Source organism: Bos mutus, chromosome 28, assembly GCF_027580195.1.
Source record: "Bos mutus isolate GX-2022 chromosome 28, NWIPB_WYAK_1.1, whole genome shotgun sequence".
NCBI classification, from domain to species: domain Eukaryota; kingdom Metazoa; phylum Chordata; class Mammalia; order Artiodactyla; family Bovidae; genus Bos; species Bos mutus.
Genome location: NC_091644.1, coordinates 41,120,622 through 41,148,080, shown reverse-complemented (window position 1 = coordinate 41,148,080; position 27,459 = coordinate 41,120,622). Strand labels below are relative to the sequence as shown.

General features: G+C 47.0%; 1 protein-coding gene across 4 annotated transcripts in view; it reads left to right on the top strand.

Moving 5' to 3' along the window:
* DISC1 (DISC1 scaffold protein) overlaps positions 1–27,459 on the top strand; it is a 430,157-nt gene that overhangs the window by 57,779 nt on the left and 344,919 nt on the right. For all 4 annotated transcript variants that reach the window (XM_070364536.1, XM_070364537.1, XM_070364538.1 and 1 more), the window contains exon 2: positions 20,650–21,626. In XM_070364536.1, the coding sequence (XP_070220637.1) occupies positions 20,650–21,626 (977 nt within the window). The remainder of the gene's footprint in view (positions 1–20,649; positions 21,627–27,459) is intronic.

The following is a 27,459-nucleotide window of genomic DNA, read 5'->3' as shown; positions in this document are numbered from 1 at the left end:
TTTGCAACCTCATGGACTGCAGCACGCCAGGCTTCCCACTCCTTCACCATCTTCTGGGGTTTGCTCAAACTCACGTCCATTGAGTAAGTGGTGTCACCAACCATCTCATCCTCTGTCGTCCCCTTCTCCTCCTGCCTTCAATCTTTCCCAGCATCAGGGTCTTTTCCAGTGAGTCAGTTCCTCGCATCAGGTGGCCAGAGTATTGGAGCTTCAGCTTCAGCATCAGTCCTTCCAATGAATATTCAGGACTGATTTCCTTTAGGATTGACTGGTTTGATCTCCCTAAAGTCCAAGGGACTCTCAAGAGTCTTCTCCAACACCACAGTTCAAAAGCATCAATTCTTCACTGCTCAGCTTTCTTTATGGTCCGACTCTCACATCCACACATGACTACTGGGAAAAACATAACTTTGACTATATGGACACTCCATTTAAAGTTATTATAAATGATTGGTTGTATTTTCTGTGTTGTATGTATCTTTGTAGCTTATTTATTTTATACGTAGTAGTTTATACCTCTTAATCCCTTACCCCTATGTTGCCTCTACCTCCTCCCTCTCCCTACTGGTAACCACTAGTGTGGACCCTCCACATCCAAATGGCATTGCAATTGTTGTAAATGGCATTATTTCATTCTTTTTTTTTTAATGGCTGAATAGGATTCTGTTGTATATATGTAGCACTTCTTCTTTATTCATTAGCCTGTTGATGGACACTTAGCTTGCTTTCACATCTTGGAAATTTGTAAACAATGCTATGAGCATTGGGGTGCTCTTTTTTTAATTAGTGCTTTTGTTTTTTTCAGATAGATACCCAACAGGGGAATTGCTGGGTCATATGGTAGTTCTGCGATTCATGGGGTTGCAAAGAGTCAGACATGACTGAGCGACTGAACTGAACTGAACTGAGCTGATGGTAGTTCTATTTTTAGTGTTTTGAGGAATCTCTAAACTGTTTTTCACAGTGACTGCAGCAATTTACATTGCCACCAACAGTGTTTGAGAGTTCCTTTTTCTACACATCTTCACCAACATTTGTTATTTGTGTTCATTTTGATGATAGCCATTCTAATAGGTGTAAGGTGATATCTCCTTGTGGTTTTAATTAGCATTTCTCTGATGATTAACAATGCTAAGCATCTTCCCATGTGTCTGTTGACCATCTGTATATCTTCTTTGGGAAAAAATATCTATTCAGACCTTATGCCCATTTTTTATATTTGGTTGTTTATTTTTTTTTGATGTTGAGTTACATGAGCTATTATATATTTTGGATATTAACTTCTTACCAGTCATATCATTTGCAAATATCTTCTCCCATTCAGTAGTTGTCTTTTCATATCATTGATGGTTTCCTTTGCTGTGCAGAAGCTTTTAAGTTTAATTAGGTCCCTTTTGTTTATTTTTGGTTTTATTTCCTTTGCTTTAGGGGACAGATCCCCCAAAATATTGCTACGATTTATGTCAAAGAGTGTTCTGCCTATGTTTTCTTCTAGGAGTTTTATGGTTTTGGTCTTACATGTAGGTCTTTAATCCATTTTGAGTTTATTTTTGTATATGGTGTTAGAGAGTGTTCTCATTTCATTCTTTAACATAAAATCTGTTAATTTCAAATTCTTTTTCATAACCCTGCATTTGTACTCTCCTCCCATCACAATGACTGTTTTTAATATCATGTTTTACATCAAATTGTGTTTTGTATCCCTTAACTGCTTATTGTGGATACGGATGATTTTACTACTTTTGCCCTTTAACCTTCCTACTAGCTTTGTGTATGGATAGTTTTGTACCTTTACTCTATATTTGCCTTTACTGATGAGCCTTCTCTTTTGTAATGTTCATGTTTCTGGTTTTAGCTTTTTCTTTTTAACTTTAAAGAGGTTCCTTTAGCATTTTTTGTAAAGCTGGTTTGGTGGTGCTAAACTCTTTTAGCTTTTGTTCGTCTGTAAAGATTTTGATTTCTCCATCAACTCTGAATTGGAACCTTGTGGGCAGAGTATTCTTGGTTATAGATTTCCCCCTTTTATTACTTTAAATATATCGTGCCATTCCCTTTTTGTCTGTAGAGATTCTGCTGAAAAATAAGCTAATAGCTTTATGGGAGTTTCCTTGTATATTATTTGTTGCTTTTCCATTGCAGCTTTTAAATATTCTCTCTTTAATTTTTGCCATTTAAATTACAGTGTGTTTCGGTATGTTTTTTCTTTGACTTCATCCTGAATAGAAGACTCTGTGCTTTGTGGACCTGGGTGACTTTTCCTTTCCCATGTTAGGGAGTATTTCAGCTATAATGTCTTCAGATATTTTCTCAGGTCCTCTCTCTCTTTCCTCCTTCTGAGACTTCTATAATGTGAATGTTGGTATGCTTGATGTTGTCCCAGAGGTCTCTTAAACTGTCCTTATTTCCTTTCTTTCTTTTTTCTGTTCAGCTTCAGTAATTTCCACTACTCTTGCCTTCCAGACCACGGATCCATTTTTCTGTATCTTTTAGTATACTGTTGATTCTTTCTAGTTTACTTTTCATTTCTGTTATTGTATTCTTCACCTCTATTTGGTTGTTCTTTGTATTTTCTGACTCTTTTAAAAACTTCTAACTTCTTGTTCTGTGCATCCATTCTTCTCCCAAGTTCTTTGATCATCTGTATGATTATTCTTGGAAAAAGCATGGCAACCCACTCCAGTACTGTTGCCTGGAAGGTATGGACAGAGGAGCCTGGAAGGCCTCAGTCCATAGGGTTGCACAGAGTTGCACACGAGTGAAGTGACCTGGCATGCACTCAGGATCATTACCTTGAACCCTTTACTTGGGAGACTGCCTATCTCCACTTCACTTCATTCTTCTTCTGGGCTTCTCTCCTTTATGGAACATGTTCCTCTTTCACCTTTTCCCCTAACTTGCTGTTTTTATTTTTATGTATTTGGTGGTTGTGTTTCCCAACCTTGGAGAAGTGGCCTGCTGTAGGAGATGCTCTGTGTCCCAGCAGCGCACTACCCATCTTGTTACCCAAGCAGTATGCTCTAGGGGTTCCTTCTATGAGGGCAGCTTAGGTCCATCTGTTGTCGGGGGCTGACTATGTGGGTAGTCTGGTAGGGTTGATTGGCTCCCAGTTTGATTGGTTGCCAGGATCTGCCTTGTATGAAGGTTTCAAGCCACTTGTTGGCAGGGGCCAGGTCATGGGGTGACTGACTGCCAAACCCAGGAGGGCCCCAGGGCCACTGCTGGCTCACTGATGGGTGGAGTCATGGTCTAGGAGACTCTGGGGCAATTCCACTCCGTTGGTGGGTGAAGCCAGGACCTGGGGTTAGTGCTGGGTCTACTGGTGGGCAGAGCTTGTCTTGAGTCTGGTTGTAGGGCCCAGGACTCACTGAAGTGGTGTTGGATTGTTGGTGTGTGGGGGTCAGTTACTAGACATAGTTTGGTACAGGATCTGGGGTGTCCTGGTAGTGGGTGGGGCCAGAGCCCAGTCTGTCCCAGTGGGCAGGTTGGTTCCACAGGCCCTGAGACTGTGGTTTTCTTGTGTCTGGTGCCTGTCCCCTGGTGGGTTAGACTGGTCTGGAGACTAGAGCAGGCTCCTTGGAGGGCTAAGCTGGGCCCCAGGGACTGGTGCCTGCCCACTGGTAGGTGGATCTGGGTCCTGGCCCTGCCACCAGTGTCTGTGTCCCCAGGGTGAGCTGCAGTTGCCTCCTGCCTCTTTAGGAGACTCTCTGAGGATCAGCAGGTAGGTCTAACCCAGGCTCCCGTGAAATCACTGCTTCTGCCTCAGGACCCAGAACATGTGAGATTTTGTGTGAACCCTTTAAAAGCGGAATCTCTATTTCCCCAGGCCTCTGAGACTCCTGAAAGTATGCCCTGCTGGTCTTTCAAAGCCAAATGCTCTGGGGGCTCATCTTCCCAGGCAGGACCCTCGGACTAGGGAGCCTGATGTGGGGCTCAGACCCCTCACTCCTTTGGAAGAACCTCTGCAGTTGTGATCACAACCTTCTCCAGCTTGTGTGTTACCCACTCAGGATGGGAGGAGGGACTTGACTATGTCACAAGTCCATCCCTCCTTAGCTGTCTTGTGGTATTTCCTCCTTTATGTCTTTTAGCTGTGGGAGGTATTTTTCATTGCTGACTGTCCCATAAACACAGTTGTGATTTGGTGTGCCCATGAGAGGAGGTGAACTCAGGGTCCTTCTACTCTGCTATCTTGACTGATCTCTCTCTACTGTCTTTTTCTTTTTATTAGTTCTTGCTTAAATAAAGTTAGTTGGACACAATTCACTTTTTTAATAAAGTATTTATTTATTTGGCTGCATCGAGTCTTAGCTGTGGCACGTGGGATCTTTTGTTGCGATGCAGGCTCTTTAGTTGTGACTCGTGGGCTTAGTTGTTCCCCGGCATGTGGGATCTTAGTTCCCTGACCAGGGATGGAACCCATGTCCCCTGCATTGTAAGGTGGATTCTTAACCACTGGACCACCGGGGAAGTCCAGACCCAACTTACTTTGAATACACTATGTAGGTGTCCTCCATTTGTAAGTGTTCATATAACATCCCTGTGATTAACCTTTGGCAGCTCATCTGGTGTCTGTGTCCTGTGTGTTGATTTGCAGTTGCTAGGCTCCAGTTTGGGAGAAGGCAATGGCACCCCACTCCAGTACTCTTGCCTGGAAAATCCCATGGATGGAGGAGTCTGGTAGGCTGCAGTCCATGGGGTCGCTAAGAGTCGGACACGACTAAGCGACTTCACTTTCACTTTTCACTTTCATGCATTGGAGAAGGAAATGGCAACCCACTCCAGTGTTCTTGCCTGGAGAATCCCAGGGACGGGGGAGCCTGGTGGGCTGCCATCTCTGGGGTCGCACAGAGTCGGACACGACTGAAGCGACTTAGCAGCAGCTTAGCAGCAGCAGGCTGCAATTTGCAGGAAGGATCTATTTCCCTTTTTAGAACCTGAGAGGGTGCTTTTGTGTTTCCAGTCTGTTGGAGTGTCTCCTGTTCTTCCAGATTTCTTAAAGAACACCTCAGCAATTGTCTGATCTCATTTTCACGTTCCTTCAGTTAATAAGTGAATTAAAGCCAATTTATTGCCCAGGATTGCCTCATTTGTTTCAAAATAGCCTGTGTACAGAGGAAGCTCTATTCCCTTAGTGAGAGTTAACTCAAGTTTTAAAACCCATTCTAGAGGAAAACAGACTCATCTAGTTTGTTTTTGCTATTAAACATGTTTTTTAAAAAGGAATCAGCCTTTGGATATTGATGGAAGTTGAGAAAAATAACCCAAAGACTGAAAAGGTAAATGAAGAGAGAGAGGGACAAAACCCTTGATTCTGAGTGTTCCGAAAAAGTGTGAAATGTCATTCTTTCCCTTAATAGTTCCCTTAAGGAACATGAGAAAGTTTTCAAAGCAGTGTCTGGAGAGGCATGCACATGGCAAGGATTTCTGCACCTCTAGGGGAAAATATGGATCAATTAAAGTCTTCAGGAGTTTTTTACATTTGTCAGAAATTGCTTACAGACGTCTGATATCTTTCTGATAATTTGGGAATTTCCATGGACTTCTGTGCTTTTATAGTCACCCATTTATTTTCTCTCTGCTGTCTTCTACCCTATTAAGAAGATAAGAAGAGAAAAAAAAAAAAAAAAACCAACAGCACAAAACTGAGTCTGAAGCAGCAGCGGACTGTTGGAAACACTAAATAACATAAATAACACTGTTCAGGAAAATTGTAAGATGCCATTAGAATACAATGATGTCTTCCGGTGCCCAAGAACTTGAGGAAAGAAGCTAATTTTTTGAGCCGGTGTCACCACTAATCACAAACTCTGATGGGCTTTTGAAAATACATGTCAGCGATTTTATCGTATCTTCAGAACAGTCCTTCAGGGTATGGGGATTCTGCCCTTTATTTATTTTTTTTCGGCTGTGCTGGGTCTCTTTCGCTTTCGTGTGTGGACCACAACTAGAATGTTTTGTGGTCCACAGGCTTCTCACTGCAGTGGCTTCTCTTGTTGAGGAGCACGGCCTGTAGTGTGCGTGGACTTAGTAATTGGGTCTCATGGGTTTAGTTGCCCTGCAGCGTGTGGGATCTTCCCAGATCAGGGATCAAACCCATGTCCCCTGCCTTGGTAGGTGGATTCTTAAGCACAGGGCCACCAGGGAAGTCCCTACGCCTATTTTATACACAAACAAACTGAGGCATAGGTGGGCTGAGTCACTTTCTCACGTCACCCAGATGGGAGCAGACAGAATCCAGCTCTTGTTTGTGCAGCCAGATTCTCTCTCTGAGTCTTGAACTGGGAACCTCATACCTGACAGATGAGGTTAGTCATCCTCGGAGGAAATGCAGGGCTTGTCTGTAGACATCGTGGCTCCAAGGTGACATGGCTGCAATGCCCGGAAGGCAGGACTGGAATGCGCTCATAAATACAAAACTGACATCTTGCACACTGCGTGGGTCTAATGTGGAGAAAGATGCTGACACAGAGATGCTCCCGGCTGGGGAGTAGGGAACACTGACTAGGAGGACAGAGGACGAATGCACTGTTTTCACCCTTCTGGGCCGAGGAGAGGGTGGGGATTGGTGGGAACCCTCCTGTCTGCAGGGCAGACGGGCAGCTCCGCATTGTGGTCCATGTGCGGCCAGATGTGGCTCAGAGCAAAGCTCTCCAGGGCCTCTCCCTTGCGAGGAGATTGTTAACAGTCCCCAGGTGAGAAAACCAAGTTCAAAGAAGGTTTACTTTGACAAGGCAAGGAGCTCTGAGGGGCAGAGGTAGGTTCAGACTCTCTCTCTCTCTTTTTTTTTAAAGTACTTATTTTATTTATTTTTGGCTGCACTTGGTCTTTGTACACGTGGGCTTTCTATAGTTTCTGGGAGCGGGGGTGACTCTGTAGTTGCGGTGCTCGAGCTTCTCATCACAGTGGCTTCTTCTGTCGCAGAGCATGGGCTCCAGAGTGCACGGGCTGCAGAAGTTGTGGCAGGCAATCTCGGTAGTTGCAGCTCCCTGGCTCTAGAGCACTGAGCACTGACTCAGTAGTTGTGACCTGTGGGCTTAGTTGCTCTACGGCATGTGGAATCTTCTAGAACCAGGGATTGAACCCATGTCCCCTGCATTGCCAGGCAGATTCTTATCCACTGTACCACCAGGGAAGACCCAGACTCTCTTGAGAATGTCATTCTTCCTCTTGCAAGTCTTGTCATTCCTGGGATGCTGAGCCTCGTGGATGATTGATTGTGGGGCCTGGTCCCATGGGTGGCTTGAACTCCTGTGTGTGCCTGCTGGGCCATAGCATCCCCTGATGCACACGCATCTCTCTGGGAAGCCTGGACTGCAGGAATGATTTCCTGGGTTACCTGGCTCCGTGCTGGCCTGGGCTGGCTGTGATATCTGGGGGTGTCATCACCATGCTCTGAACGCCAGCCTCCAGGGGAGCAGCCAGCATCTCCGGCTCTTTGCCCCCCTTGGCAGATGGTCCTGATCTGAGAGTTTTCTGTGATACCCTCCCTGATAGTAGTGACTGGTGGAGACAATAGAATCTCATCTTTATGGAAAAAACTGCAAAATACCTCATTTTGAGAACAAAAGCTTTCAAAAGGAGTTGCATGAAGATGTTAAGTTGCTTTCCATGGTATGGAAACATTGATATAACCAAAGCACACTTAAGATGTTTAAGCATCAAAGCATCCGTGGAGACTTATTCTTAAGAGTAAAATGTATTGCTTTGTTCGAATTGATTCCAGAGTGAAGAGGCACTCCAAAGGCAAGAAGACACAAGGATTCTGTATAATGAGTTTGTGCTATGTGAATGTAAATGGGTACTTGAAAACAGTTTGCTCTCTTAAACATCCTAAGTATTCCCCACTGCTGTCTTCCAGAAAGTAGGACTGTTTAAACAAGCCCCTTCTTTGTAGGTGGTGCAGAGGTTAACTCCAGTCCAGCCCCTGCCTGGTTTTCATCCACTCCAAATGCTAATGGCGTTTGAATCAATCGGAAAGATTTGAGCTTCCTGGATGGAGAGATGGCCTCTTAGAACTTGGATGCTATATATAGTATCTCAATATGAAGTGAGACTAGAAAAGTTTTATGAAAGAGGAATTCTCAAGTGCAGAAGAAAGACAATCATATTCTGTTATAAAATATTTCTTTACATCTAAGACCCAGTTAAGTGACAAGTCACCCTCAGCACTCTCCCCCATGCTCACAGTGGCTTAGAACATCTTTATAACATAGGAATCATTTAATTTCTTCACACCAGGGCATCAAGTATTTCCACATTCCAATATAGGAGTGTGGAAAAAAACTAGCAAATTTCCTCTTGTTTTCTAGTGGGACAATAGAGCAGACATTTGCTGCTTGTATCATTTTTAAGGACAGACATTTAAAATGGCACAAACCTTTGATATGGGCTTAAACTCTGAGTATTATAAAAATTTAGTGCAAAGTAGAGACTTCCTTGAAAGACAGGCTACTACTTATGTGTGAAGTGCTGACAACTTCAGAGCATTTTTTAATAAACACATCTCAAATTTGGCATGCAAAGCGGGGCATTTAGAAAGCCATGAAAATAAGCCAGTGCATAAAATACAGCATGAAAAAGGTAACTGTGAACTTTACAGATGGACAAGTCTGAGCAAAGCTCTCTTTTGTTAGGGTGGATGTGAGAGCTTACGGTTCTTTGCTGCAAAAATAAGAGCAGAAACTTGTTTTGAAGTAACAGCTACAGAGAGGGCTCCTTCTGGTTCATCCATATTTTATTAGGGTAGCAGTTAAAAAATTCATTAGCGACACCCATCTGGAGCTAACAGCACTCTTGAGGGGGTTCAGATGGTGATCAGATTTTTGAGTAGCACTTTACATGGAAAGAAAAAAGACAATCGTTTATGAGAATTAATAGTACTGTGGAGAGAGGCTGCTCAGTGATTTCAGAGCAAACCCTTTCACGGGTTTTATGAGTCTCTAGTTGCTAAATTCCTCTACTACTTGCTTCACCTGGAGGAAGGAGATCCAGGGGCAAAAAGGAAAGAAAAGAGAACTCAGGACATTGGATCAGAGAGTTGGGAAGGTATTGGCCAATGAGAGTGGGTGGGTTAAGTGTCTAGGGATACCATGCTAGGTGCCGTGCATGTTAGCCTCCAAGAACCTCCTCCTGCTCTGGTTTATCTTTACCTGAAGTTCTGTCTACAAGGCTTCCCTGGTGGCTCAGATGGTAAAGAATTTGCCTGTAGTGCCGGAGACCTGGGTTCAATCCCCGAGTCGGGAAGATGCCCTGGAAAAGGGAATTGGCTGCCCACTCCAGGATTCTTGCCTGGAAAATTCCATGGACAGAGGAGCCTGGCAGGCTGCAGTCCATGGGGCTGAAAAGAGACACGACTGAGCGACTGACACTTTCATCTTCACTGCCTACAGGGGCCATGTCCAGGTGCCTTGGCTTTAAGATGATATTTTTTCCTATTCCTGAGTTGCAAGTAAAAATAGCTTTTGAATGATTACTCTGTGCCAGGCTTGGCAGAGGGCAGTGAAACTCGTAACCTTCTCTACCATCTCAGCAATGCCATGAGGTGGAGTCCCAGGTGACAGACCAGATAACACAAGTGGCAGAGTCGCAAGTAACCCACAGCGCTCACTTGGAAGTGGCAGAGAGGAATTTTAAGCGCAGGTTATCTGTCTCCCGAGCCCACACCATTTCCTACTGAAAAACACAGGTCCATAATTTGTGTGTGGGTATGTACATGCTTTCTAAATAAGCTTTTTATTTAGGAATATTTATAGATTTATAGAAAAGTAGGAAGGATAATCAGAGAAGGCAATGGCACCCCACTCCAGTACTCTTGCCTGGAAAATCCCATGGGCGGAGGAGCCTGGTGGGCTGCAGTCCATGGGGTCGCTAAGAGTCGGACATGACTGAGTGACTTCACTTTCACTTTTCACTTTCATGCATTGGAGAGGGAAATGGCAACCCACTCCAGTGTTCTTGCCTGGAGAATTCCGGGGACGGGGGAGCCTGGTGGACTGCCGTCTATGGGGTCGCACAGAGTCGGACATGACTGAAGCGACTCAGCAGCAGCAGCAGGAAGGATAATACAGTTTCCTTCACCCAGGTTTCTGTATGCTAACATATATAATATGTTATAATATATACTATATATTTGTTGTTGTCCAGTTGCTAAGTTATGTATGTCTGACTTTTTGTGACCCCATGGACTGTAGTCCACCAGGCTCCTCTGTCCATGGGGTTTTCCAGGCAAGAATACTGGAGTAGGTTGTCATTTCCTCCTCCAGGGGATCTTCCCAACCTAGGGATCGAACCCGCATCTCCTGGGCCTCCTGCATTGGTATATGAATTCTTTACCACTGTCCCACCTGGGAAGCCCTGTATCATGGGAGGATAATTAAAACTAAAAAATTAACATTGGTACAATGAGCTAACCTACAGATTTTATTTGAGCTCCACCAACTTTCCACAAATATCCTTTCGTTGTTCCCAGATCCGATCCAGGATCCCACACTGCATGGTGCATGTGTGGGTTTGACCCTTAAACACCAAAGTGGGCTGAATGTTGACCTGTGTTTGGGCCCTGCTGTCCTGACTGCAGATGGGGGAAGTGAGAAAGCTGCCGGCCTCCGTGCCTTCCTCATGGGTGGTGATGGGGGTGGGCGGTGCCCAGGCCTCCCATTGTCTTATAGGAAGTGGAAAGCCTATGCGGGGGAGAAGATTTAGAACAGATGTATGCGGACAAGTTTTAAATACAGATCACACTTGGTCCGCATGTAGTGGGCAACAGCTACAGCTACATTTCAAGAAACAAAAGAGGAAGATTCTGCAAAGAAACATGACCTACAGTGCTGTGAATAAGTCTATGATAGGCTTCAACTCCAAGTGTTCCAGGAGGTTATTCAGGACTCCTCCGTAAAGCAGAGGCTCCTAGCCCCACTGCCTATGGGGTCACTTAGGGAGCCTCCAAAGGACTCAGGCCTGAGTCCCTCTCCCCAACTCTGTGATGTCATCAGCCTGGGTTGTGGCCTGGACTGTGGAATTTTAAAAGATGACATTTAAAAGTGACTCTAATGTGCAGCCTTGTTTGGGAACCACTGATCCAAAATCTAGCCTTTGATTGTGTGGATCACAATAAACTGTGGAAAATTCTGAAAGAGATGGGAATACCAGACCACCTGATCTGCCTCTTGAGAAATTTGTATGCAGGTCAGGAAGCAACAGTTAGAACTGGGCATGGAACAACAGACTGGTTCCAAATAGGAAAAGGAGTTCGTCAAGGCTGTATATTGTCACCCTGTTTATTTAACTTATATGTAGAGTACATCATGAGAAACGCTGGACTGGAAAAAACACAAGCTGGAATCAAGATTGCCAGGAGAAATCTCAATAATCTCAGATATGCAGATGACACCACCCTTATGGCAAAAAGTGAAGAGGAACTCAAAAGCCTCTTGATGACAGTGAAAGTGGAGAGTGAAAACGTTGGCGTAAAGCTCAACATTCAGAAAATGAAGATCATGGCATCCAGTCCCACCACTTCATGGGAAATAGATGGAGAAACAGTGGAAACAGTGTCAGACTTTATTTTTCTGGGCTCCAAAATCACTGCAGATGGTGACTGCAGCCATGAAATTAAAAGACGCTTACTCCTTGGAAGGAAAGTTATGACCAACCTAGATAGCATATTCAAAAGCAGAGACATTACTTTGCCAACAAAGGTTCGTTTAGTCAAGGCTATGGTTTTTCCTGTGGTCATGTATGGATGTGAGAGTTGGACTGTGAAGAAGGCTGAGCGCCAAAGAATTGATGCTTTTGAACTGTGGTGTTGGAGAAGACTCTTGAGAGTCCCTTGGACTGCAGGGAGATCCAACCAGTCCATTCTAAAGGAGATCAGCCCTGGGATTTCTTTGGAAGGAATGATGCTAAAGCTGAAGCTCCAGTACTTTGGCTACCTCATGCGAAGAGTTGACTCATTGGAAAAGACTCTGATGCTGGGAGGGATTGGGGGCAGGAGGAGAAGGGGACGACAGAGGATGAGATGGCTGGATGGCATCACTGACTTGATGGATGTGAGTCTGAGTGAACTCTGGGAGTTGGTGATGGACAGGGAGGCCTGGCGTGCTGCGATTCATGGGGTCGCAAAGAGTCGGACATGACTGAGAGACTGATCTGATCTGATCTGATCCAAAATCTCAGCATTTCAGCTGCAGAACTAAAGCCAAGGACAGCGGTGACAGCAGCTGGACACACAGGCTGCGTTGGTGTAATGGTGTCCCTCACCCAATGATTCTGGAGTCACCACTGGCTTCCTTTCGGTTCTTTCTCTCCTGAGCCCTCCCCTTCCTCCAGAATTCCTCCTTAACTGGCACTGTCCTTTCTCCAGGCTCTTCTGTTCTCATCCATTCCTCTTCTCTCCAGCCCAGGTCCCTGCCTCGTACTGCCTCTGCCTGGAAGCCCTCCAGGCTTGCCCACAGCCTGCCATCCCTTCTGCCCCCATGGCCTTGCCCTGCCTACTCTCAGTGATCCTGAGAAAGAATCATGCCATTCCTGTATACTTGCTGTTCCCTCTACCTGCAGATTCTTTACTGACTGAGCTACCAGGGAAGCTCATGTATATATATAATCTGCTGCTACTGCTAAGTCACTTCAGTCGTGTCCGACTCTGTGTGACCCCATAGACGGAAGCCCTATATAATCTACATTCCCATAAATATTTGTGTATGTACATACACATTTGCATGTGTCTTTTTATTATATGCTGGCATGTGTGAACCCCTGAGTACGCATGTGTGTGCGTCCACACACACACACACACACCCGGGTCCTCCCTGCCCGTTGATGATGCTGTTGAAAATGTACTTCCTGTTGGACTTCTGATTTTAGCCCCCGATTTAAGCTTAGGTTCTTGAGGAGGCGGCTGGCTTATTTTAGGTATGGGGAGTTTTATATGGATATGTGTATAATGGTAGAAGCTGACAAGGAAAAAGAAAGACATTTTTGACCTGCTGCTGCTGCTAAGTCGCTTCAGTCGTGTCCGACTCTGTGCGACCCCGTAGACGGCAGCCCACCAGGCTCCCCCACCCCTGGGATTCTCCAGGCAAGAACACTGGAGTGGGTTGCCATTTCCTTCTCCAATGCATGAAAGTGAAAAGTGAAAGTGAAGTCACTCAGTCATGTCCGACTCTTAGCGACCCCATGGACTGCAGCCTACCAGGCTCCTCCGCCCATGGGATTTTCCAGGCAAGAGTACTGGAGTGGGGTGCCATTGCCTTCTCCGTTTTGACCTAATGGATATTTTTAAAAATGTAGGCATCTTGGTAAACTAGTTAGGATGATTCTGAAGGGGTGCTTTGTAGAAAGATTGAGAATATCATTTATCTGGCCCTGAAATATTTCTTTGCCTATATGTTTCTTGGGGACTTCCCTCATGGTCTATCGGTTAAGAATCTGCCTTGCAATGCAGGGGGTGTGGGTGCGATCCCTGGTCATGGAACTAAGATCTCACATGCCACGGAGCAACTAAGCCTGTGTGCTGCACTAACCCGTGCTGCAACTGGACAGTCCAAGTGCCACAGCGAAAGATCCTTCATGACCTAATGAAGATCCCATGTGCCACAGCTAAGACCTGGCATAGCCCCAAAACTAAATAATTAAAAAATTAAATGTCAGCAGAAGGTGGTGGAGGGTGGGCAGCATGCCTATAATGCTCAGAAAAAGTGTACTCCCCGCCCATTGTCTTGAGGAGTCCTGGGGTGGCTGTGGAGCAGAGAAGGATGCAGACATCAGGGGCTCCTGATGACATCATGGCTCCTCCTGGCTTGGTGCCCCCCTGCTGTGTGTAGGAAGCTTCGGGCTTCCTTTACTCTGGGTTTGGTGTCTCCTAACTGCTGTCCTTGTGTCCTTTCTTGTTCCTGTCTGGTCTCTTCTCCACAGAGGGAATCTAGTAAAACATGCAGATCAGATCCTGCGTCTTTCCAGAGATCACTCTCAGGACAAACAGCCAGTCCCGGTGCAGCCGGATGCAGCGGCTGGCTCCATCCTGCCACCTGCCTGTCACCAGGGTCCCCCATCTGCCCTTGCATCTCCGTCCCTTCCTCTCTCAGGATCTTCCCAGCAGCCTCCCCCATGGCCTCCCTGCCTCCCGCTCACCCGTCAGATCTTAAGACCCCACTGACCAAAACCAGGGCTCCGTTACTGTGGCTGGGCACTGCGAGTCTGCCCGTCACCTTCCCTGTCTCTGTTCCTCTGTGTGCTTGTGTGATCACAAGAGAGCTCACCTGAGAGCTCACCATGCTCCCTTGAGGACAGGGTCTGCGTCCTCTGAGAGGCAGGTGTTCGGAGGGGCGGGACGTGGGAGAGGTTTAGGGAGGTGCCCCTGAGGATAAAAGAGGGGGCAGGGGAGCCTTCCAGGAAGACAAGGAAGGAGCAAGTCTCACAGCCCAGGAAGCTCTGGTCAGGCTGACGGGGGGACTGTTGGGCGAAGGTTGCTTATAAGAGTTGTCCTGTCTCCCCCGGAACGGTCTGTGTGTTCACCTTATCTTTCCCTTTAACTCCAGGAGGTGAGTTTTGGGGTAGCACATACAGTGAGGAGTACTCTGGAGCTCAGAGAGCCCTCTGCTTTGCTATCAGGTTAACCAGCTGAGCCAACTAGGCAACTCCACTGCGTGTGTGCTCCGTTGTTTCAGCTGTGTCCGGCTCTGTGTGTCCTATGGACTGTAGCCCACCAGGCTCCTCTGTCCATGGGATTCTCCAGGCAAGAATACTGGAGTGGGTTATCATGCCCTCCTCCAGGGGATCTTCCTGACCTAGGGATCCAATTCAAGTCACTTGCATTGGCAAGTGGGTTCCTTACCACTAGCGCCACCGGGAAGCCCCAGGTAACTCCACTGCTGCTGCTGCTGCTGCTAAGTCGATTCAGTCGTGTCTGACTCTGTGCTACCCCATAGACGGCAGCCCACCAGGCTCCCCCGTCCCTGGGACTCTCCAGGCAAGAACACTGGAGTGGGGTGCCATTGCCTTCTCCGGTACCTCCACTAGTTAACTTCAAATGGAATTCTCCATTCTCTGTGGTTGAGTAGTCATTCCATCTTGGGATGGTTTATGTACATGACTTATATCCCGTGCTGGATATTAAGCAGTCTGGGGGCTGGGATGCATCCCCATCCAGTATCCTGTGTTCAGTGAGGACTGGTTATGTTGGCATGGATCGCACAATTAAAATGGAAACGCAGTAAAGCTTTATTTATTTAATTCTCTTTATTATTTAATAAAGAGATTTATTTCTCTCCAGCACTTGTATTTCTCACCAGATTCTTATTACAGCGACCCCGAGGCACTTCCAAATCCTCGGGTGCTCTCAGACAGAAAGATGAACTTGCGCTCAGTTGAGTGTTTATGCTTAATGTATATGATTGGATTCTGGTTCTTGGAAAACTAGTTAATCCTCAGGGATGTGTGGTTTCTTTATGATCCAGAACCTCTGGTTAATCTGAACATTTTATAAAAGTCTATGCCTTGACCATGAAAAATAGGATTAAAATTCCTTCCATGGAAAGAGTATATTCACTTATGTTTCCACTGTACGTTTATACACAGGTCATGTTTTGTAAAGTCATCATGTGCTTGTATTTCTCTCACTGCTCTACACGTCCTCAGCAGTGCCTCCGAGTCCCTGTGATTCCCCTTCAGGAGGCAGAAGTGCTCTCCCCATGGGGCCTTAGCATCACCGAGCAACTTTCCCAAACCCACACGAGCATTTTGTGTAGATTTTAACTTGGGTATTGGCTTTAAGGTCTTCCCAGTAAATTCATGAGTATGTTTTCTTAAATTGCGTAGTTTAGATTTCCTAGTTAAAAAAGAATATGATCTGGTCAATGTATATTAGATGCCTTTTCTGTATACTAGGATTTGGGTGGGGGGCTGTCGTAAGGATTTCATGGAGCTTGTTTATAGCATAAGTTGAGAACAGTTTATATACCCCAAAGAGAATAACTGCAGACTGGGTGTTCATAAATAGGGACTCTTAATAAATGTGGACTCTTGGTGAAGGCCTGTGAGCTGGGTGATCTGAATGAGGTAGCTGATGGATAAAGGGAGAGCCTTAGAGGTGGGGCAGGCAGGATCCTTGCCGACCTGGCTGGAAACATTGGTTTCTCCCATTTTCTGCGTGAATTGGGTAAGCAGATGCTCCTGGGTATCTTATCTGGGCTGTGTGTGGTAGCCCTGTGACATCTGGGCCGAGTCGAAGCCCTCGTCTTTCACTCCCTTCAGTCTCAGAGCTCACTGGGTGGGTGGGGGTGGAGACGGGATCCCACATAAGCAGGGACCTGCCGGTCTGTGCCGTGGAGAGGTGAGAGGACTGTGCTGCCCTCCCCTGGAGCCTGCTGTGGAGTGTGAGGCTGCAAGGGAAGGAGACAGCTGCTGAGGCCCTGCCTCCGCCTCAGCCTGTCTGGGGCCAGCTGGGCAGACTGGAGCCCTCTCTGGGTTTACACGGAACAGAGGGCAAAGCTGGCTTCAGGTCCTGCCCTCATCTTGCCACAGTCGACTTCCTGCCCGCTTGAACCTGTGTTTCCAGAGCTGACTGCAGCAGGGTGCCAGAAGGACTCTTTCTCTCCAAGGGCTGAATGCATTAGAAGCCTTCCTTAACCACAGGATGTGAAGGCTGGACTTGGATGTCAGGGTGGATTTCAGGCAGGATAGATAAGTAATGGCACCCCACTCCAGTACTCTTGCCTGGAAAATTCCATGGATGGAGGAGCCTGGTAGGCTGCAGTCCATGGGGTCGCTAAGAGTTGGACACGACTGAGCGACTTCACTTTCACTTTTCACTTTCCTGCATTGGAGAAGGAAATGGCAACCCACTCCAGTGTTCTTGCCTGGAGAATCCCAGGGATGGGGGAGCCTGGTGGGCTGCCATCTATGGGGTCGCACAGAGTCGGACACGACTGAAGCGACTTAGCAGCAGCAGCAGCAGATAAGTAACAATTGGTTTCTGGTCAGAGGGAAGGGGCTTCCCAGTTGGGAACCCACCTGATAATGCAGGAGACTTAAGAGATGAGGATTCGATCCCCAGGTTGGGAATATCCCCTGGAGGAGGGCACGGCAACCCACTCCAGTATTCTTCCCTGGAGAACCCCATGGACAGGGGAGTCTGGTAGGCTACAGTCCATAGTGTCACAGAGAGTCAGACATGGCTGAAGTGACTTAGCATGCACACACAGAGGGACATCAAGTGCGTGTGTGTGTGTTAAGTTGCTCAGTCGTGTCCAACTTTTTGCAACCCCACGGACTGCAGCCTGCCAGGCTCCTCAGTCCATGAGGATTCTCCGTCAAGAATATTGGAGTGAGTTGCCATCTCCTTCTCCAGAGGGACATCATATCCTCAAAAAAATTAAAAAATAAATGGAGAAAGGTTTCAGAGCAGCCATGTGCTCCGTATGGGTTTCTTATTCCCCTTCTAGCTCATTCCACAGGTGCCCTCCAGATCCAACCCTGTCAGCTCCTCTGCCCTCTCTGGAGGCTTAGGATTGATTCCGTGTGACGGTCTCTGTTTCTGGGGTCACATTCTGGGAAGGCTCACACCTGGAGGGATGTCTGGTGTACAGGAGGATTCAGAGGCTGGGCTACCCCCATTCCCCAGCCCTACCTCTCAGCCCCTCATTTGATGAACACTGTGGCCTGACGGCATCTTACAGGACACCCCCCACCTTCCCCCCGCCCCCCCAGGAACTCAGGCTCCCATTGGGGAACTGCTTGGATGGCAGCTGGATCAGGCCTGGGGAGGTTTCAGACCCTTGGTTAAGTAGCTTTATGGAGGGCTACTCAGACCCAAGGGCCTACAGGCATTTGAAAAGAAGTGAAATTTCAAACAAATTATTTTCTGCTTAACGTTGCTCTTTTAACTTCAGAAGGGTTATTTGTGTGATTGGACTTGCATTAAAAAATTAGTTTAAAGTCTCTTTAAGCCGAAAGACAATATAGATTTCACAGGACTCCGTTTTGAAGGTATGAAATTGCTGAATAATTTTCCTTTGGTAATTGAAGCCAGAATTCAGTGTTCTCTCTGCTTCTTTCTGGATTCCTTGTTCTTTGAAAAATATTTTGCCAGTTTCACAGGCAGAGGAGAGTTAGTTCTTCTAGGCATCCCTCTGCCCTGTCCTGAGCTCCTGCAGCCCTGTGCTGACCACCTCCGGGTACAGGGGGAAGCCTCAGATGGCGAGAGCAATGAGGGAAAGGGTGGGTCTCCTTGGGATCATAGAACATAGTGACCTAGTTTGGTCTATTAAAATTTTTTTTTTTTTATTGAGGTGAAACACATATAACACAGAATTATCCTTGTAACCATTTTTAAGTGTACAGTTCAGTGTCATTAAGGACATTAACATTGTTTTGTTTCTGTCACCACTGTCCATCTCCAGAACCTTGCTATCTTCCCAGACTGAAGCTCTGTCCCCCCTGAGCACTAGCTCCCAACATACTCCTACCTCCAGCCGTCTGCCTTCCTCTAGCCCCTGGCAACCTTCTTTCTGCTTTCTGTCTCTATTAATTTGACTCCTCAAGGTATCTCATGTAAGTGGAATCAAACAATATTTGTCCCTTTGTGACTATCTTATTTCACTGAGCATCATGTCCTCAAGATTGAGGTTCATTCATGTTGTAACAGGAGTCAGAATTTCCCTTTTTTAAATAAGGCTGAATAATTTCCCATCGTGTGGATAGACCATGTGTCATCCATCCATCTGTCAAGGCACTCTTGGGTTGTTTCCACTTTGTCTATAGTGAGTAATGCTGCTATAACACGGGGGTACAGTTATCTCTTTGAAATCTGATTTCAATTCTTTGGGGTATATACTAAGAAGTGGAACTGCTGGACCGTGTAGTAATTCTATTTTTAATTTTTTGAGGAATTTCTATACTCTTTTCAGCTATACCATTTTACATTCTCATAAGTGCTCATTCCTATAGAGCACACTGGTTTCAATTTTTCCACTTCATCACCAACACTTCTTATTTTCTCTGGGTGTGTTTAATAGTAGCTATCCTAGTGAGTGGTCCAAAATGATGTATTAATGATTCCTTCTGTACATTTTCTGTACCTTTTTGCCATGTTCTTTTCCACCAATTCAAACTTTGATGGGAGAAAAGAAAAAGAATAAAAAAGAAAAGATAAAACCTTTCTTTGACTTCTTGTCATTGCAAGTTGTCATCCTAAGTGATGTGCTTGGAGGTAAAGGATATAGAAAAAGCATGTGATTTGGGGTCAGATGGGCCCCAGTCCATCCATCCATCCATTCTACTTTCCCTCCATATATCCTCGCATCCATTAATTTATCCACCGTTTATCAAGCAACTTAAATGCAGGGCATGGTCATAACACAGTGGGATCCTGGATGCCTGGCGCTGTTTACCTGATGAAGAATCTGAGACCATCTGTATTCTGGGAGGTAGGGCAGGACAAGATATGTGGACCCAGTAGGGGTGGGGAGCTGTGCTCCACTTCTCAGCACAGGCTGCCTCATACACAACTATGCCTCATGTTGTTTGCTCTTGCGTCTTCCCTCCAGTCTGATTCGAGTTGTAGCAGGGCCCCAAGACTCAGCCACTTGCAGGGGTTTGATTTCCCTTAGCCTGTTTTCTTAACTGAAAGAAATGTTACAATTCCTGGTTGATTCACATGACTTTGGTAGGGAGCTATGGAAATTAATGCAGATGAGGATACGTGATGAGTAACGAGGTGCTACAAAATATCAAAATAATAACCGTTAATAACACTTTAATCACAATTATCTTGAGTGCCAGGCACTGTTCTGAGGGGTCCGCCTTTAGTAACTCATTTAGTTTAATGCTCACCACCATCCTAGGACAGAAGTACTGTTGATGTCTCCGTTGTACTGATTAGCAAACTGAGGCACAGAGAGGCTAAGTAACTTCTGAAATGTCACACAGCAAGAAATGGCACAATGTGGTTTGAACCAGGCAATGAGGTGCTGAAACTTATGCTGTCAGCTGCTATGGCATCATGCCTCTAAGAGGCATCAACAATTTTATTGTCTCTATTCTTCTCACATAGCTGGGAGGGGAACACAGCCCTTGGTTTGGAGAACACAGCAAACAGGGCCTCCTGTAATTCATTGTGAGATGACTTGATGGGCATAGGGTCTCAGTCAGCTCTCCACTGTCCACAGGCATGCAAAGCCGTGGAAAACTCAGGTAGCCAAACCATACGTATATCTTAAGAGTAGCCAGAGTAGGTGATTGGCTCTCATCTGAGGAGTGTGCTGGCATTCGGCTTCAGCTCGTCTGCTTTCCAGGCCACTCCAGGATGAAAGCGCTGATGCACCTAAAAGATCAACAGGCAAGATGCTGGAGGCTCAGAAGGAACTGCCGACGTTGTGCTTGAGACATGTTAGCATAAGAGCTGTGCCAGCTGCTCTGCTGAACAGAGGAGCTGGGACGCTGGGCTGTGTCTACACATCCCCGGGGTTGCTTCCTGAGGATCATCAGTTTCTTTACCAGGTTGGCCTGGTGACCACTGAGCCAGCACCTCTCTTTGACAGATGCCCAAGGGATGACCTCTGAGCCTGGGGTTGTTTTCCATCCCAGTTCTGGCTGAGCCAGAGAGATGTGTGTGTGTGTGTGTGTTTTATGATGATGTTTTCTCTTTCTCTCCAGGCAGCCAAGATTGCTCACCACCTGCAGCGTCTTTTCGGAGGAGGCGGCTGGCACGGAGGCCAGGCTACATGAGAAGCGCAGCTGGGCCCAGGATCGGGTTCCTCTCCCCGCCAGTGGGCGCTCCGTTCCGGGCCCAGGGAGGGGCGTGTGGCAAGGAGTCTCACCACCTTGAGTCCAGGGCCGGCCCGTGTGGCCTTGACCCCGGAGGCCAGTGGCGAGGTCGCTCAGTTGGGAGCCTCATTCCCAGGAGCACGGCCACCTCGGCTCTGACCGTGGGGCACCGAGGACCGGCTCTGACGGCTGCGAGAGGAAGCCCAGGGCTCCTTGGGTCTCAACCCCGAGCTGGCACTGCCCTGCCCAATAGGCTCAGCAGGCTGTGTGGCCCCAGGGCCACTGGCTGTCGAGGGGAGCTGCCGTCCACGGACACTCGCGAGGCCCCAAGTCCTTGCCGGGAAGCCTGGAACAAAGGCTGTCCATCCCCGGAGGACATGAGTGACACCAGCTGCAGCCTCGGAAGTGGCCCCCAGGCTCCCGCCGTCCCTGCCAGCTCTCAGGACGTCTTTACCTCCAGTTTTAGTTTCATTCGCCTCTCTTTGGGCTCTGCTGGGGAACGGGGAGAAGCAGAAGGCTGCCCACCCTCCAGAGAGGCTGAGGGCCCTCATCAGAGCCTGGAGGAGATGGAGGCCAAGGCTGCCAGCTCGGGTGGGCCCCACGATCATCCTCGGCTCCTCTCTCTCCCCTTCACTCTCAAGGCTTCTCAGGGCCTGGCAGACGCCGCCCAGACCTCGGGGGGCAGCCCTGGGCTGGAGTGCCAGACTCTTCCTTTGCTGGACACGGATGCTGCCTCCTCCTGCTCCCTGGATCCCTTGTGGTTTGAAGCCAGCAGCTCTGCGGATGCTCAGCGGTGGGACCCCCTGCTCAGCAGATGTGAGCCGGCGCTGCTGCACTGCCTGCAGGGCCAGCGCAGGCGGCTGGAGGTGGGTGTCTTTCCAGCCTACGGGCGCAGGATGGTCACAGCTCAGATTAGTTCTAGGCAGAGGACCAGGAACGACGCTTCTGGGGTTGACCGATCTCCCACTGGAAAACGTGGCAGCACCCTTGGTGACTGGCCCCAAAAGATGTTGCTCCACTTCTGCTTCTTCTCTTTCAGCCTGAACTCAAATCTGTCTCATTTTCTCTGTCCCTTAGATGCTCAGGTTTGTTGTTTGTTGGGCCACAGGCTTCTCTGAAGTTTCTGCATGGGTGACTCAGGGTTGGCTCAGCAGAACTCTTCTTTGAAGTGGGAGGTTGGGACCACGGAACAGGGAACCTGGAGCTGGCTGATGTGTGGACGGACTGAGTGATACAGCGGTGGTGATGCTCCCAATTGGGGGCAATCCAGAGTCGCTTCTGCATTTACAGCTCATTTCCCACTGCAGCTGTGGGAGCTCCCGACATGGAATCGGGGGGCTTTGTTTCTGGTCACTAAACCTCTCAGCCCCTTAGTTTCCTTGTTTAGAGATGATAACACCACACAGGGTTATTCCGTGGTTCGGTGGAAATGTAAGTGCTTTGGAAATTGGGATGGACTGTATAGATGTAAGTCCTGACACTGCAATGTTGCTGGCCACCCAGTTATCTGAGAGGTGGGTCCACCTTGGAGTAGGCGGGGTTGTTCTACCCTAGAAAGTTCCCAGGGAAACCTGGGCAGAGGTGCTTTGTGGTGGGGTGACCCATTGACTCGTCCTGTTGAAAGACTGATTTCCTTCTGGGGTGTGCATGCATGTATATGTGCACATGTATATCTATGTGTATATATGTGCATATGTACACGTGTACATACATGTGGATGTGTATTCACATGTGCATGTGTGTGCATGTGTGTATGCGTGTATGTGTGGTGTAGGTACATGTAAGTAGGGAAGTAGAGCCTCTCTCATCAGAATTGGAAGGAGGACCTGAAAATGTGAGGCTCGTGTTCATTCCGAGGGACTGATCTCATCTGCTCTCAGCCCCTCGCCTGTGGCCTAAAGTCCCAGCCACGTCCCTGTTTGCCCTGTCCCAGACCGGCCATCAGATTCATTACCCAGGGAGACAGAGCAGCCAGGCCAGTGTGTAAAGGACAGTGCAGTGTGCAGGATGCCCAGGCGATGCGTGGAATCTTTGAGTCAGGCATGTCCAAAATGGACACCACTGTCTTACCCATTAGACCAGTCCTAACAGGTGTCATCGTTGATCTATAACTGTTGATTTGATCTAATAGAATGCATCCAGCTCCTTAGAGGAGCTTCAGGTTCTTCAGCACCTTCCCTGCTGCCCTCTCCCAACCTCTGCTCCATCTTTAAGCACCCCCAGATCTGCTGCTAACCTACTCTCACGGCCACGGCTGTGGTCCCTGCCTGGTTCAAATCATTGTTATGTTTTACCCGAGTTCGGTAAGGGGTCCTGATGTATATACTTTCCTCTAGAGTCTCTCTTCCCCAATTCCTCCTCTGCAAGGTCAGCAGCATTGTCTTTGGGAATACTGCTGGGATGCTGTTATTCCTTGGCTTAAAACATTTGGTGGCTTTTTGCTTCCCTTAGGATGGTCTCCAAACCCCTCATCATGACAATGGAGACCTTTCCCGACCTGCTACAGCTGCCCAGTGCCTTCCTCCTCCAGCTTGGCTGCTCTCTCTTCCTGTGTCTCGGGCCTCTGCCTGGAGTGAGATTCCTGCTTTGTGCCACCTGCTAAGCTCTTCTTATTCCCTTCAGTGTGGCTCCAAAGCCACTTCCTTGTGAGACCTCTCCTCCCTACCCCCCGCCCCGAGACTGAATGAATCCCTCCCTCCATCCCTTGGATGTGCCCGTGACAGCACTTGTCACTTTAATAATCAGTTGTTCATGGTCCAAGTTCCTCACTTGACCACGAGCTCTTTATCTCCAGCTCACTTCTCTTAGTCATTTTTGGATGCCTGATGCCTGGCATACTGCCTGGTACTTGATTAAAATTTTGGTTTTAGTGAAATAATTTATCTTGGTAAGATGGGCCACAGGAATCTAATTGATAGACTTCTTGGACTGAATGTCTGAGGCATAGGGAGAGATGCTGAGAGGCACACACACAAGGACCCAAACCCTCAGTGGAGGTTTGCACCATCGTGATTCTTGGACTCTGAATGCCAGTTTTCAACACGTTATTTCCAAAATCTTTTAAGAAAAATCTCAGCAACATATCTGCATTTCAAAAATCCAAGTTTTGACCCAAGTCAAGCAGAAGTACAATGTGGTTATAAAGACCAGCTTCCCTTCCTCCTAGATAACCAAACAGAAAATCACCTGGCAATGGGTCTGCTGTAGTCAGTCCAGAATATCCAGTCGCTGAGTTTTGGTAGAACCAACAGTTTTTCCTTTCCTTTCAACTCCTCTTACCAAGATATAGGGGTCTTCCCAGGTGGCGCTAGTGGTATAGAACCCACCTTCCCATGCAGGAGACGCAGGAGATCTGGGTTTGATCCCTGGGTTGGGAAGATCCCCGAGGAGGACATGGCAACCCACTCCAGTATTCTTGCTTGGAGAATTCCATGGACAGAGGAGCCTGGTGGGTTACAGTCCATAGGGTCGCAAAGAGTCGGCCACGACTGAAGTGACTTAGCATGCATGCCTGTGTCTAGATATAGACCAGGATATCTAGTCCTGGCCTAGATTTTTTGATACTTTGGAGTCTGTGAAACCCTGAGCAGATATGCTTTCTGGGGGCCACAGACTCACCATGCCAGTCTCTGAACTACCAGGACATTGGGGTGCCTGGGAGTTGGAATTCTAGGGGCTGTGGCTGCAGAAAACCACCTTGGCTCCCCTTTTAGATCCAATGATCTTTAGTTTTAAAAATAAATGAAACACACCCTAGATATATCTCTTCTTATAATTACCTATAAGCCACTGGAGAGTTGTTTTATGGGGTCTTGGTTTCTGGCGGGTCACCCGGGGGCTTGTACTCCTGGCATGCTGGTGGGATGGCCTGACTGGTAGCCTGGTGCTTTCACTTCCTTGCTGTGTGACCTGAAGTCATGTCCTTCATTGTTCTGTGCCTCAAGATGCTCTTGTAGTAGTTGGAGGTAACTGCAGTCTCCACCTCATACTGTCGTGAGGATGAAAAGTGCTGGGCCATGTGCAGTGCTTCAGATTGGTTCTGATGCCCAGCAGGAACACAGAATATTGCTCATTGTTATAGAGTATTGCTCATTAGAGAAATGGCTCAGGCGAAGAGAATTTGAGTCAAAAGGGGAATTCACTCTTCTTCCTTGTTGACTTAAAAAATATTCACAACCTTTAAAAAAAAATCACAACCTAAAAATTGAGAGTTATGTTTTATTTTGGTGGGAATTTTTAGGACTTAAGCCCAGGAGATAGCATCTCAAGGGACCCTGAGAGATGCTCCAAGGAGGCAAGAGGGGGAGCCAGGTTATATAGAAGTTTTGCAACAAAGGGAAGGTAGTCTGAACATCAAACGATTATTGTTAATTAACAAAACCAGATATCCCAGGTTAAGTAGTTTAGCACTTTTCTGTGTATGGGAAGATGCAAGAGTCTGGGCTCACTGAAATCATTCCTTTGATACTCACCTCAGCTATCTGGGGCCAATATTCTGTGTTTTTCACATCCTAAGCTTCCTTGGGGCTCACCGTAGGGAGTGGCTGCAGTCTGATGGCTGCTAGATGACAGATATCCTTTTCCTTCCTGAGTTCCTGCAGGGCTCACTGGCTCACATTGGAAGGCTACGGTCAGGGATGACTGTGACATTCATGTTTACTGATATGGCAGGAAATATTCCATTTCTCACCCTACAGTTCAAATTAAACTCACGTCTTGTCTCAGATGGTAGGATCTGGACACAGCTGACGTGTAGTGTAAGTTCCTTTGTTTCTCCAGCAGCTGCATAGTGAGTTACATGATGCTCTTTCCGGTGATTTGCATGTCTGTGGTGTGGAAGAGGGATGACCTTTATTCAGGGTCGTGGAGTGACACAAGGAACCCTGTCCAGGGCGAAGGTCTTACGGGAATGCAGATTTTGCTTGCGATGGAGGAAGAGGCTCCCGACAGTGGAGTTGTGCTTGATGAGGGAGGTCTTGCTTTTTCCACCATGTTTGTGCAGAAACCTCAGATTGCTCATTCGGGCTGAAGAACTGGGGAAGGGCTGAGCTAAGGATATGCAAAAAGATCCCTTCAAAGATTGGGATTCTAGTGTTCTGGGGCTTTTTAAAATATTATATTCCAATTCCTTAACCCTCTTCTCTCTCCTTAGGGAAAATGAAAATCTCAAGAATTTGAATTTTAGTTCCTGTTAAATACAGTCCATCCTTCATATCCCCAGATTCTGTATTTGGGAATTCACTTACTTGTTAAAACTTACTGAAGTCCAAGGTCAGGGCTCCCAGTGCTTCCCTGGTCTTTTGTGGAGATGCATGCAGTCAGTCTTGTCTGACTCTTAGGGACCCTTTGGACTGTAGCCCGTCAGGCTTCTCTGTCCTTGGGATTTTCCAGACAAGAATACTGGAGTGGGCTTCCATTTCCCTTCTCCAGGGGATTTTCTTGATCCAGGAATCAAACTCTAGTGTCCTTTGTCTCCTGCATTGCAAGCAGTTTCTTTACCTGCTGAGCCATCAGGGAAGCCCTTGTGGACATGCACAGAATGACTAAAAATTTGGGCCACCCAACATGCGTGTTCTACCTGAGGTCTTGTTTCAACTCAGACTGTAAACTAGTGTACTTTAGGTGGCCTGTTTTTTTTTTTTTAATTTGATATGCAGTTTTTAAAAAATTTTTGTTTATTTTTACTGAAGTGCAGTTAATTTACAATGCTGTGTTAGTTTCAGATGTACAGCAAAGTGATTCAGTTAAAAAATTTTTTTTAATGCCATGCTTTTCCCACGTTTGATTTGTTTTTTGTTGGTGAGGTCACTGTTTAAGCTGGTTCCCAAGCACAGGACTGGCAGTGCTGTCTGGTACTTGTAAGCACAAGAAGGCTGCCATGTGCCTAAGTGGAGAAAGTACGTGTGTTAGATGAGCCTCTTTCAGGTGTGAGTTGTGAGCTGAATGTTAATGAAGCAGAGATAAATATTAAATACAGCATCTTTAAGGGCTTCCCAGGTGGCGCTTGTGGTAAAGAACCTGCCTGCCAATGCAGGAGACATAAGAGATTTGTGTTTGATCCCTGGGTCAGAAAGATCCCCTGGAAGAGGGCATGGCAACCCACTCCAGTATTCTTGCCTGGAGAATCCCATGGACAGAGGAGCCTGGCAGGCTATGGTCCATAGGGTCACAAAGAACCAGATACAACTGAAGCTACTTAGCACACACAGACAGGATCTTTAAACTGAAACACACACAAAACAAGATTATATATTGATCAGTTGATAAAAATATTGTGACCTAACCCTATTTTCCCCCTGGAAACAGTGGTTCAGTATTTGCTAACTGAGCTTTCCCAGTGATTCTATGGAACTTAACGACCACATATGAGACTCGACTGTGTATTTTATACTGTTTAGAAATAGCCATTCAGGGACGTTACCAGGGGTTGGGAAAAAAATGCTTATTCCTTGGAAGAAAAGCTATGACAAACCTTGACAGCAGATTAAAAGCAGAGACATTACTTTATGACAAAGGTCCGTCTAGTCAAAGCTATAATTTTTCCAGTAGTCATGTATGGATGTGAGAAGTGAAGTCAAGTCGCTCAGTCATGTCTGACTCTTTGTGACCCCATGGACTGTAGCCTACCAGGCTCCTCTGTCCATGGATTTTCCAGGCAATAGTACTGGAGTGGATTGCCATTTCCTTCTCCAGTGGATC